Here is an 11,271-nt window from a genome sequence, read left to right on the forward strand (position 1 = left end):
CTTCCCTAAAGCTGCCTGCTTCAAACAGGAGCCTGATTGCACAAGGGGATGAGGCATGTTGTACTAATAACCCCACAGAGAGCCCTTACCTGCCTGCCTGGTGGGGCATGGCCCAGTCTGCTGCTGTAGTCTTTCACTGTCACTGGGGAGGGAGGAGCTGTGAGGCTCTTAGCACAGAAATGTGTTGCTCATCGCTTAGGGGTCGGGACCCTGGTGGGCACTGGCAGGTAAAAGTGAGGCTTAGGCTTTTCTGAGCAGTCCAAAAGCAAGAGTCTATTTTAACATGAGTTTTACTATTTTCTATTGTAATAAAAGCTTATATTTATTGAATTGTCACGTTTTCCTTGTTCGATCCTTTTGCACTGCTGTAATGTCTTGGTAAGGTCTTGCATACTAGCTTTGCAGCATTCTCAAAGGTTCTCCAACATCCCACAGGATTCGAGCCATGCTCCCCCTCCTGTTCAGGGTGGGTGCTGATGGGCTGCTAGACTAATCTTCTCCACCTGCCTGGCTTCCAAGCAGCCACCAAGGAACAAGGCCCAAACAGGATTAGACTGACAGCAGGTACTGGTTGTGGTGTTCTCCTGTGACAGTTGCCCTCATGTGAGCATCCTGTGGGCTTCCTGCCCCAGCAAGTTGCTTACTGGCTGAACAGGCCCTCAGAGGCATGCCTCTCGCAGGAGCTGTTGCTGCTGTGGCTGTGGGAGTACCTGCCCCTAGGTTCTTCCCTGTACCAGGCTTTACCTTGTCTCAACCTCTCCTGCACACAGTTAAATGCAGCTCTGAAAATGCTGCTGCCTGGCCTGGGCTTGCTGTGTCACAGGGTCTCTGCACCCTGCCCAGTGAAGAGCAAGTGGAGATGCTCTGTGTGGTGTTTTGATGTGGTTGAAGCTCCCTGTGGGGGTGAGCAGAAATGGAGCTGTTACACTGAGGTGCTGCCAGGTGGGATGCGATACCCCAAGCAGGGACCTTTACTGATGGTTGCTTCTCCCAGAGCAGTGTCTTGCTATGAGTGTTCAACCCACATTTTCAGGGCAAGTTTTCCGACTGCTGAATCCTTAGTGAGAAAACCTCTATTTTATGTCAAGGTGATCTTGATTTCTTTAAAGACATGTATTTGTCATTCAGTGCCCTGATGGCTGTTTTCTTTGGATACTGAGTACAGCAGCTCTTTGCAATAGTGTCTACGACATCCAGACTTTCCACATACCCAAAGTTGGTGTCTGTGGCTTCAGTTTCTGTCACCCAGAAAACAGCAGTGACTGGGTCCCGCAGCATCGCCCTGCTCCAGTCTCACCTGGACAGATGAGATAAAGTTTCCCTCCCTGCTCAAAGCCAGCTGTGCCATCCTCCTAGCCTTAGGAGAGCGGGAAGTTCAGTTTCCATACTTTGTAGTGGTCTGAAGGCCACCTCGCAGCACACTGTTGGATGCTTTCTTGGAATCGCTGTACGATTAGACTTTCTCCTGTCACTTCCAGAAGCAGTTGAGTTGCTGAAGGCCTGCAGTGGCCGATGTTTTTATCTAGCCTTCTATAGACTTGATTGACAAGATCTATACTGTCTGGAGGCAGATGTCACAATGCATTCTGCTTTCTCCCTCTTCCTAAATGGACATATGGCTGCTGCTCTCCGTTCCTTTAGAGTGATCTCAGACCGCAAGCGGTAGTGAGCTCAGTGGAAGCGCTAGCACTTTGTCCGGGTGAAGGAGTCTGTGAGAGCTGAGCCAGTAAAGACCAGTAAGGGTTTTCTGTCTCCATCTTGCCATTTAAGGAGCTTGTGTAAGTTCTGTCTTCATCTTCTATAGCTGCATTTTTCACAAAGGGCAAGAGTCAAAATTGGAATTATTGGACCAGCTCATTGATGTCTCTCCTGCGTAAGCTGATCCCCTGAGAAAGCCCATCTCTGGAGCTTGCTTTTTCCATCTTAGCCAAGCTGCGCCTTTGCTTTGCCATGCCTGTGTCTGGGTATGCGTTGAGGGGCCTGAGGAAGTGTGGACTGCCAGAACCAAAGGTTTCAGCTGTGTGCCTGTCCATAGCTCTTCTCAAGCTCTTCCCGGTTTTTACTGCAGAAGTGACTACTTACTTGCTTCTGCTCCTTGCCATGTCTCTGCAGGTCTGTGCCCTCAGCTCAGCACTAGCCTCTTGGTCCCGTTAAACGCTCCCTGCTCTTCTGCATTCCTCCAGCCACTGACAGGGAAGCTCACATGCGCTGCCGCAACCTGTCTCCTTGCCTCTTCATGAAACACTTGCTTTGTTTTCCCTTGGGGTTTTGTCCTCGTTGTTATCAGATTAACCCCTTTGTGGTTACTCTGTGATCATGAACACTTTGCTGTGGGGCTCGTTGCACTAGGCGCAGTGATAGGATTAACTGGCCTCATTGCATCAGCTGGGTGTGTGCAAGGGCTTCCCTGACATGCTCCTCCACTCCAGCACTGCAGGCAGCCCTGACTGATGGTTGTGCAGGAACAGGGGCTGCATAGGAGAGCCAGGGTTTGCAGAAAGATGTGACATCTATTGAACCAGCTGCAGATGTCTTCTGCCTGTCACAGTTTTGAGTATGCAGTCCCCTAGCTGTGCTCTTAGAGACTCTTGATTTTCCCCTTCTTTCCCCTCTCCTTTTTCGGGTGCACTTGGCTCCAGTGCTCAGCTGCTAGCACGGAGCAAGGCTGGTCTGAATCTCAGCATTTCCCTGTCTGCATCTGCCTGGAGCAGGCTCTTCTCGAGGTGTGTGTAGCTGGAGGGATGCCCAGGCCTGGCGTGGCCACAGGGCTCTGGACACAGGCTGCAGGCAGCTGTGGGCTCAGGCTTCAGGCTGGCCACTGCCATGAGCCTGACGCTACCACCACTTTTCCATGGGCACGTACTAGCCCTGCGTTACTTTGCTGTTCAACTCATCAGTGAAAATGATGCCTCAGTCACGGCTTTGGCTATTTCAGTGCTTCCTGCTCTGTGTCTCTGCGTTCTAAAGCAGTACTGCCTTGAGCATACATAGCCTGTGGGTTAGCTGTCAGCCCCCTTGCACTATGTCTAACGAAGCCTTGTTTCTAATCAAACTGGGTGACTGGAGGGACTGATCATTTACTTCTAGCAGAATATCCCCTGCTGGCCTCATCTCCTAACCCTGACCTCATCTCCAGGGGACTGGAGATGTAGCAGCAAAGAGTACATATTCCCTGTGGCTCACAGACCTGCTTGGCCAGCTTCATCCCTCCTGCGGGTGCCAACCCTCCTTACCCAGCTTACGGAGCAATGGCCCGGGGCCGTGTAAACCCCTTCCTTGTGGGCTGCCCTCCAGCTTGGCTGGCAGAGGAAGAGCAGCCAACGCAGGCTGGGCTTGAGTGCCACACGCGGTACCGGGGTGCCGGCAGAAGTCAGCACCCAGGAACTGGGAAGCAGACCCTAGCAGGAGGGAGGTGAGCAGGGGCTGTGCCACGTACCCCCCGCTTGTACTGCATAATCAAGCAAGGGGGAAAGGGAAGGGGACTTTATTTTAAAGCCATCCCAGACTTCTCTGGGCCTGTGTTACAGAGGACGGTCATTGCCCTTTGTGATCCTGCGATGGAGCGTGCCTCTGCCTGTTATCAGAAGGTTATTAAGCTAGTTGTGGAGCTGTCCTGTATCAGGACAAACAGTCCCTAACAGCCGTCTGCTCCCTGTCCTAGTGCCAGGCGAGTTGTTTAATCTGAGAAGAGCGTGTTTGCTGCTGAGGATGCACGCTGCCTGCCTGTGGCCCTGCTTGGGGAGGGTGGAGCTGGCTTCCTCGCCCCTTCCTCGCCCCGCTGCTGAGTGCCAGCTGGGCAGGGTCCACGCTGCCCCACAGCAACCACGCCTGGGGTGCCCAGCCCCGCCATCTGCTGCGCTGCCACCTTCCTCGGAAGCAGAGGCTGTCATAGCAGGGCCCAGCCTGTCCTGCCCTATCGATCAGAGCAGGAACTGAGGCTGCTATCGAGAGCCGCGCTGGGCCCCGTGCTCACCCTGGCACCCTGTGTCTGGCAGCAGAGGCAGGATCCGGCAGTGGAGTCCCAGAGGGTGCCTCCATCGTGGCGCTGTGGCTGAGCAGCAAGGAAGGACTGCTTGCAGGAGCTCTTGCTGTGTCCCTCCTGAGGTGTAGCGCTTGTCCCAGAAGTGGATGTTCTCCTTATCCCTGCGCTTACACTCCCCCTCAGCCACTATCTCCTTGATTACCGGCTCCCGTCGCTCTTGCCGGCCTGTGCAGCTGCCTTGCCATGCTCCACACGCTTGCTCCAGCTCTGGGCTCTGCCCTACAGACTTAGTGGTTTGGGGCTGATCCTGGTTTTTGTGGTTGGTGACGGTGCCCCTGTTTCCTCTGCAAAGCTTGTCTCTGAGCTGGACCCCACAAGGCTGCTGGTCTTGCACATCCTTCCTGCCCGTGATGGGCCCGGGCTCCGTCAGCCTCAGCTGATGTGGGAAGGGATGAGGGTGGGCAACACCCTTCGCCTGCCGCCTTCCTTTCCGCGCTGTTGTGGGTTTGCCCTCTGCCCCAGGCTGAAAGGGTGATGCCTCTGCAGGCGCTTGGGTGTTGCAAGCGCAAGATGAGGGCAGAGCCCGGGAACACGCAAGGCACTGTTGCGGGGGAAACGGGAGGGCTCTGATGCCAGTGGCCGGATGCTGGCAAGCACAGTTAACGCCTGTCCATGGGGGGTGTCCGACACCAGCCTCTGGGCCTGGCCTCCCGAGGCAAGCTCTGCCCTGCAGCCCAGGCGTGGGCTGAGCTGTGCTGTGCAAAAATGCTGCCGCTGCAGCAGCTGTACCTGGCCCCGGCCCAACAAGCGGCTTCGTTCTGGGTGCAATGGCCTCGGTTTGCAGTGCCTCAGCAGGTCGCGCCCCCTCAGCAAACTGCTCGGCTGCCTGGGGGTGAAGCCACGCTGGAGGCAAGATCTGGGAGCACTTGAAAACTAGTGGTGACTGTGGGGAAAGAAAACCTCAAGCCACTTTAACCACCTGGCAAGAGCAGGAGGTTCAACATAGGCTGTGTGCTGCTTGCCCTGCCCCAGCAGGTCCTCCCCAGCCCACTGGGATGCAGCCCTCGTGCCAGCAGTCCTCTGCTCTGCACACCCCACTCCCACCTCTCCATGCCAGGCTGCAGCCCCTGGCCCCCTCCCCGGCTCTGAATGCTTCCCTGCATCCTTCCAAAAGCTTGAATTTCTGTGCTTGGCTTGCTGTCTCCCTGCACTCACCTCTGCCTGTGCTTCCTGGCCTGGGATGGAGACTCTGCCCAAGGGTTGCTCCTAGAGCATCTGTTGCTGGATCTGCAATGGGCATTTGCCCTTGCAGAAATGCTAATGCCACAGTCGTGTGCGGGGAGGGGGAGGGATTGAACGAAAAGTGTTTCTTCATGGCCATGTCAAATCCCCTTCCTTCTGCTGCAGCCTTCCCTCCATACAGCTGAAGCTGTCACCTGGGAAGGACCCATCCATGAGCAGGGGGAAGGCAGGATTGAGCAAGAGAGCCCTAAGCGGGGCTCTTTCCCCTTTCCTCTTGTGCACACACCTGCGCCCATGTCGGGGTGCAGCATGCCACTCCACGAGGGCTCCAGTCGCCCTCCCATGCGAGAGCACCGAGCCTGTGCCTGGGCTGTGCGGGTGCTGGGGCAGTGCCATGGTGGCTCTTGCTGACTTGGGGAAGCGGCAGGGGAAGCGGCAGGGCTGATGTTACTCAGTGGGCCCAGAATAACCAAAAACCCACGCTGGATGCGGCGGCCATGCTTTCCACCCCACTCCTTGCCCCAGCCACCTGGCCTCAGCCCTCCTGCAGCCGGCCCCCGGCGCTGCCCGGAGGAGGTGGGTGGAGGTGCTGCACCCACCAGTGCCTGCTCGTGGAAACCCTATTGCAGGAGGGAGCACGTGTTTCAGTGGGGAGAAGCAGCGTTTCACAAGCTTACGCAGACACCAGCTTCCCCCTGACTATTCAAGTTGCACAAGGCAGCGTGGTGTCCCTCCCCGTCCCCACGCAAGGGTGCAAGGACAGGGTGCTCTGCCCAGGATGTCACGGATGTTGTTGGCCCAGCGTGGGGACTCAGCCCTGACAAAAAACCCCAGAGCCAATTTTAGCAGTGCAGAAAGTGAGTGGTCGGGGTGCTCTGGCGGAGGGACAGCCCACGGCTCCAGGGTGGTGACTCAAAGCCACCGCTGCCATTGCTCTGGCCTTGGGAGAGTGGTGCTGTTGCCCAGGATGAGCAGTGGTGACTGTCTAAGGGCACATCTGGAGGTGCTGTGTGCTCAGCCTGGCCCTGCTGCAGGGACCTGGCCTGGGGCATGAGAAGCAGCACAGGCTTCAAAAGATTTGAAGCACATTGCTACCGCACAGGCACGTTTTGCTCCACGTTACCACCATGTCTGGGGCCACCTCTCCTCTGGTGCCACCAGGTCTCTCCCTTCTTCCATCCCCTCTCTTCACTGGGAGAGGAAGAATTTGGTGTTATGAGGGGCAGGAGGTTATTGCGCAGGAGACCTTCATGGCTGGAGCCCTGGCTCCCTCCTCTCCCCCTGTGGCCAGGCTCACCAGGGCTCCTTCGCAGGGTGTTGCTGACCCCTGAACACCCCGCGGGCTGAGCCAGGGCCCCCGAGGCTGCTGCTGCACCAACGCTTTGGAGCGTTTCCGTGCAATGAGCAGGAAGCCTCAGCTTCGCACCTCGGCGGGAGCGGCATCCCAGGAGCCGACGAGCTCCCTGCGGGCAAAGGGCGGAGGGGGAAGAACCGGCCCACCGGGGGCTGGATGGGGCTGCCGGGGCTGGGAGCAGCCTCCGGGTGACGGGTGGGTTTCGGCGGCTGCCTGGAAAACGGGGTTTGCCGCGGCTGATGTCGCCGACAGACGCGATGCTCGGGCGAGTTTCGGCCGGGGCTGGCCCCTTGCCCGCAGCCCTGCGCGGCCTCCCGAGCCGCGGGCGGGGAGGGGGCCGGGGCCGGGGCCGGGGCCGGGGGCGGCAGCGCCTCGCCCCGCCCGGCGGCTGAGTCACCCGGAGGGCGCGGGACCGGCGGGGCCGAGGCGGAGCGGGGCGGCAGCTCCGCGCCAAGTGGCGCGGCCGCCGGTCGGCGCGGGGCGGTCGGTGCGCACCGGCGGGCGGGCGCGGGGCGGGGCGGCCCCGGGCCCCTTTGTTCGGCGGGAGGCGGCGGCGCGCCGCCCCGCCGCTTTGTCCGCCGCTGCCGGCGGGAGCCGCTCGTCCCGGCGCGCCGTGAGTGGGGCCGAGGAGTGGGGGGATGCGGGAGGGCGCGGGTCGGTGGGGCTGGGGGCAGGCAGGTGGGGCAGGCGTCGGTACCCCGGGAGGGCGGGAGCCCCAGGCGTGGGCTGCGGTCAGGGAGGCTGGGGGCCGCGGGCAGGGGGATCGGGGGTCTGGGGCATCTCGGGCAGGTTGGGGTGAGCAGGGCTGGAGGTCCGCGGTGGGCTGGCCTCGGTGGGGCTGGGGACCCCGAGAAGGCTGGGGTTGGGGAGGCTGGGTCCCCAGGTTGGCAGGGGTCAGCGGGACAGGGGTCCCCAGGCGGGCAGGGGCTGGCGAGCGCCGGTGCTGGGGCGCAGGGGGCCCTGATGTGGGTTGGGGAGATGGGGTCCCTGGGCAGGGCAGGCTGGGGCAGAGGGGCCTGGGGGCCCCAGGCAGGGGGACCTGGGGTCGGTAGGGCTGGGGTGTAGGTGTAGGGCCTGGCCAAGTCACGTGGTGCTGGTTCTGACGGCATGGCCGGGAGGCAGTGGGTGGCTTGGCCCCCTCGGCAGAGAGCTGGGCTCTTGACTGCCTGCCCCGGGCAGGGGGAAAGGGTGCAGGGAGCTCTGTTCTGCCCTGGCTGTGCCCACTGCAGCTCCTGACCCACGCTGCGGTCCGTCCCTGTGTCAGCTCTCCTTGGTCACCACAGCAGTGCCCACGTGTGTGCTTTCGCTTTCCTGGGGCTTGCTGGCTCCTGGGGCTGCGCTCCTGCCTGGTCCCCTCGCCTTGTCCCCTGCCCCAGCCACTCACCCTGGGGCCAGGGCGGCGTGCTGCTGCCAGGCAAGGGCTAAACGCAGACACAAAGCATCCTCCTTCCAGTGGGGTGGTGGGAGAGGGGGCCTTGCGCCGGGGAGATGGGTCAGCAGCGAGACCTTGCAAGGTGCTCGACCACAGGAGGATGGTGGCCCTGATGGGCTGGATTTGGATCCCTGGTGCCAGACTGTGCCACCTCCCACAGCTCAGCAGGCTCTGCTGAGCACCAGGCTGTCAGCGAGAGCCTGTCGCCCGCATGGGTGCTTGTGCTGGAGGTTGCTCGGGAGGCAGGCTGAGCTAAGCCAAAAAGATCCTCTTATTCTGGACAATAGTGGCATGAGTGCAGCAGGAGCCATCGTCCACAGGGACGTGCCCTGGCCGGAGGTGATGGGACAGGGCTGGCTGGAGGGCAGGCGAGGTGTGGGTGAGGCTGGGGGCTCTGTGGGGACATGTCCCCTCTGCTCGCCCGGGCAGCCCTGCCACCTGCTGCCCTTGCATCAGCTTGTACACAAGCTGCCGAAACCGGGGGTGGCGGTGGGGTGTCTCCTCTTGCGTCTTCTCCTTTGGCTGGGAGCTGCAGCGCGGTCCTCGTAATTTCCTCCCCGACCTCTGGTGTCAGCTGCTTCACGGGGACTTTGTGCAATTCCTTGGCCGCCCCACGCTGCCCCTCGCCATCGCTCTCCTGCCTCCTGCTCCACTCCTCCTGCCAGCCCTTGCTGTGGGGCTGTGGGGTGCTCTGAGCACCGGCCACCGTGGGCTTCGGGGGCTCATAAGGATTGGGGGGTGGGGGGTCCTGCAGGAGGGAGGGCACAGCACGGAGGTTTGGTGGGGCAAAGTGATGCCGCATCTCTGCCGGCATCGAGGGAGAGCTCTGCGGGGTGCAGAGGACCTGGCTCGCAGGCATGTGGTGGGGGATGCTGCTCAAGGGAGCCCCCTTGGCCGGGGCTCAGGGCTGGCAGCTGCAGCGGGCCAGAGGGGCTGCCGCGTGTTGCCTTCCTCCAGGGGCCCGTGGACCCCCATGGGAGGGTGTGGGTGCTGGTGCAGGGTGCGGCGTTGGTTGGGGACCTGCCCAGGACCAGGTGGCAAATGGGTGCCGTGGCACCGGGGGTGGAGGAGGCGGTTTTGTCCCCTGCCTGTCCCCTCACAATCCCCAGCTGGCCCTGCCCCGTGCTGCCGTGTGTTTACCCTGGCTTTGGCTGTGCTGACTCTTCCCACAGATGCCTCCCGCAGGGGAGGGAACGTCCCAGCCTTTCCCCTGCTCCCCGGGTCCTCTCCACCCACCTGGCTGGCGGCGGGGTGGAAGCAGGATGCGGATGGGAGCAGGATGCGGACGGGAGCATGGGGAGATGGTGCTGGGCAGGGGACGTGTTTTTGGGGAGATGGGTGCCCGCACAGGGCTGTGTTTGTGGACCTGTGGGTAAGGGAAGGGATGTCAGTGCTGGCAGAGGGAGAGGGACAGGGGCAGGGCTGGGGTGGAGGCTGGTGGTTTGAGGGGGCCCAGCGAGGCACACGCGGGTTTGCTCAGTGCCTGTTTGCCTGCCCCTTCCCCACAGGGTTTGAGGCAATTGTCTGGCCAGGATGAGCTGGAGTTTCCTGACGCGGCTCCTGGAGGAGATCAACAACCACTCGACGTTCGTGGGCAAGATCTGGCTGACCGTCCTCATCGTCTTCCGCATCGTGCTGACAGCCGTGGGGGGCGAGTCCATCTACTACGACGAGCAGAGCAAGTTTGTCTGCAACACGCAGCAGCCGGGCTGCGAGAACGTCTGCTACGACGCCTTCGCCCCGCTCTCTCATGTCCGCTTCTGGATCTTCCAGATCATCATGGTGGCCACGCCATCAGTGCTCTACCTGGGCTTCGCCATGCACCGCATCGCCCGCATGCCTGAGTCCTCACGGCGCCGGGCACCAGCAGCCCAGCGGGCCCGCATGCCGGTGGTGCGCCGGGGAGCCGGGCGGGACTATGAGGAGGCAGAAGATGATAACGAAGAAGACCCCATGATCTTTGAGGAGATTGAGGTGGAGAAGGAGAAAAGCCCGGAGGGCGGAGAGAAGCATGATGGCCGGCGCCGCATCAAGCAGGACGGGCTGATGCGTGCCTACGTCCTGCACTTGCTGTGCCGCTCGCTGCTGGAGACTGCTTTCCTCTTCGGGCAGTACCTGCTGTACCGCTTCGAGGTGAGCCCCTCCTACGTCTGCAGCCGCAGCCCCTGCCCACACACGGTCGACTGCTTTGTCTCCCGCCCCACTGAGAAGACCATCTTCCTCCTCATCATGTACGCCGTCAGCGGGCTCTGCCTCTTCCTCAACCTCTGCGAGCTCGTGCACCTTGGCGTGGGGCGCATCCGCGACGCCCTGAGCCAGCCCGACGGCCCCCCCCTCCCAGCTGGCGGCAGCCCCGCGCCGCAGTACCCCAAGAAAGCCCCCGGCGCACCCCCCACCTACCACTCGCTGAAGAAGGAGCCGCCGCGAGCCCCGCTGCCCGACGGCAAGCTGGACTACCGGGAGAGCCTGGCCCAGGCGGCGGGGCGCTTCGCCCTGGCTGGGGCTCCGCCGGCGCACGAGCTGGACCGGCTGCGCGAGCACCTGCGCCTGGCCCAGGAGCACCTGGAGGTGGCCTTCCATCTCCAGCCCCCGCCGCGGCCCCCCAGCCCTGCCCGCAGCAGCAGCCCCGAGGCCAACGGCATCGCCGCCGAGCAGAACCGCCTCAATCTCGCCCACGAGAAGGGGACCGCCACCTGCGACAGGACCACGGGTGAGCTGGGGAGGGGGATGGATCCGGCTGACTGGGGTAGGGGTATGGGGGGCTGCCCCCGGGCTCCCCTGGGGAGGGGGTGCCGTTCGCCCCTGGGCGGGTGCTAACCTGCCTCTTGCTCCCCGCAGGGCTGTGAGCGCCACCAGGGACGACGGCGGTGTCTGCCGGAGCGGCTGCCGCTGCCACCGTGGGGCGGGCAGCCTGCCAGGAGCGTGGGGCGGAGGGGATCCGCCTGCCTGTCCGGTGGGGCTGGCCGGGCAGCCCTGTGCCGGTGGGCAGCAGCAGGGATGGGGGCCTTGGGGGACATTCCTACTTAATTTTCAAAAAGGGAATATCTTATTTTTGTACGTTTTTATAAACTCATCAGCGTGTGCACCCTGGCATTTTTATACTCCGCTCCCGATCTCTGCTCTGGCCCTGTGCCCCCCCGTCTCCCGTTTCACCCCCTTGTCTTCCTCCCGCACCCATTTCCTGCAGCATCTTCTCCTCACACCTACCTGTGCCCTCCCGTGCCCGCAGCCACCTGCCGCTGCACCAGCCCGTGCCGTGCA

The 11,271-nt window shown here is 61.8% G+C and overlaps 1 protein-coding gene across 1 annotated transcript; it reads left to right on the top strand.

Moving 5' to 3' along the window:
* Positions 1-7,147: 7,147 nt before the first annotated feature.
* LOC127018396 (gap junction gamma-1 protein-like) lies at positions 7,148-10,971 on the top strand. Its single transcript, XM_050899990.1, has 3 exons — positions 7,148-7,191; positions 9,519-10,720; positions 10,849-10,971. Exons 2-3 carry the CDS (start codon positions 9,544-9,546, stop codon positions 10,854-10,856), a joined length of 1,185 nt encoding a protein of 394 aa, XP_050755947.1. The 5' UTR covers positions 7,148-7,191; positions 9,519-9,543; the 3' UTR covers positions 10,857-10,971.
* The last annotated feature ends 300 nt before the right edge of the window (positions 10,972-11,271 follow it).

The sequence above is a fragment of the Gymnogyps californianus genome, chromosome 7, assembly GCF_018139145.2.
Source record: "Gymnogyps californianus isolate 813 chromosome 7, ASM1813914v2, whole genome shotgun sequence".
Taxonomy (NCBI): domain Eukaryota; kingdom Metazoa; phylum Chordata; class Aves; order Accipitriformes; family Cathartidae; genus Gymnogyps; species Gymnogyps californianus.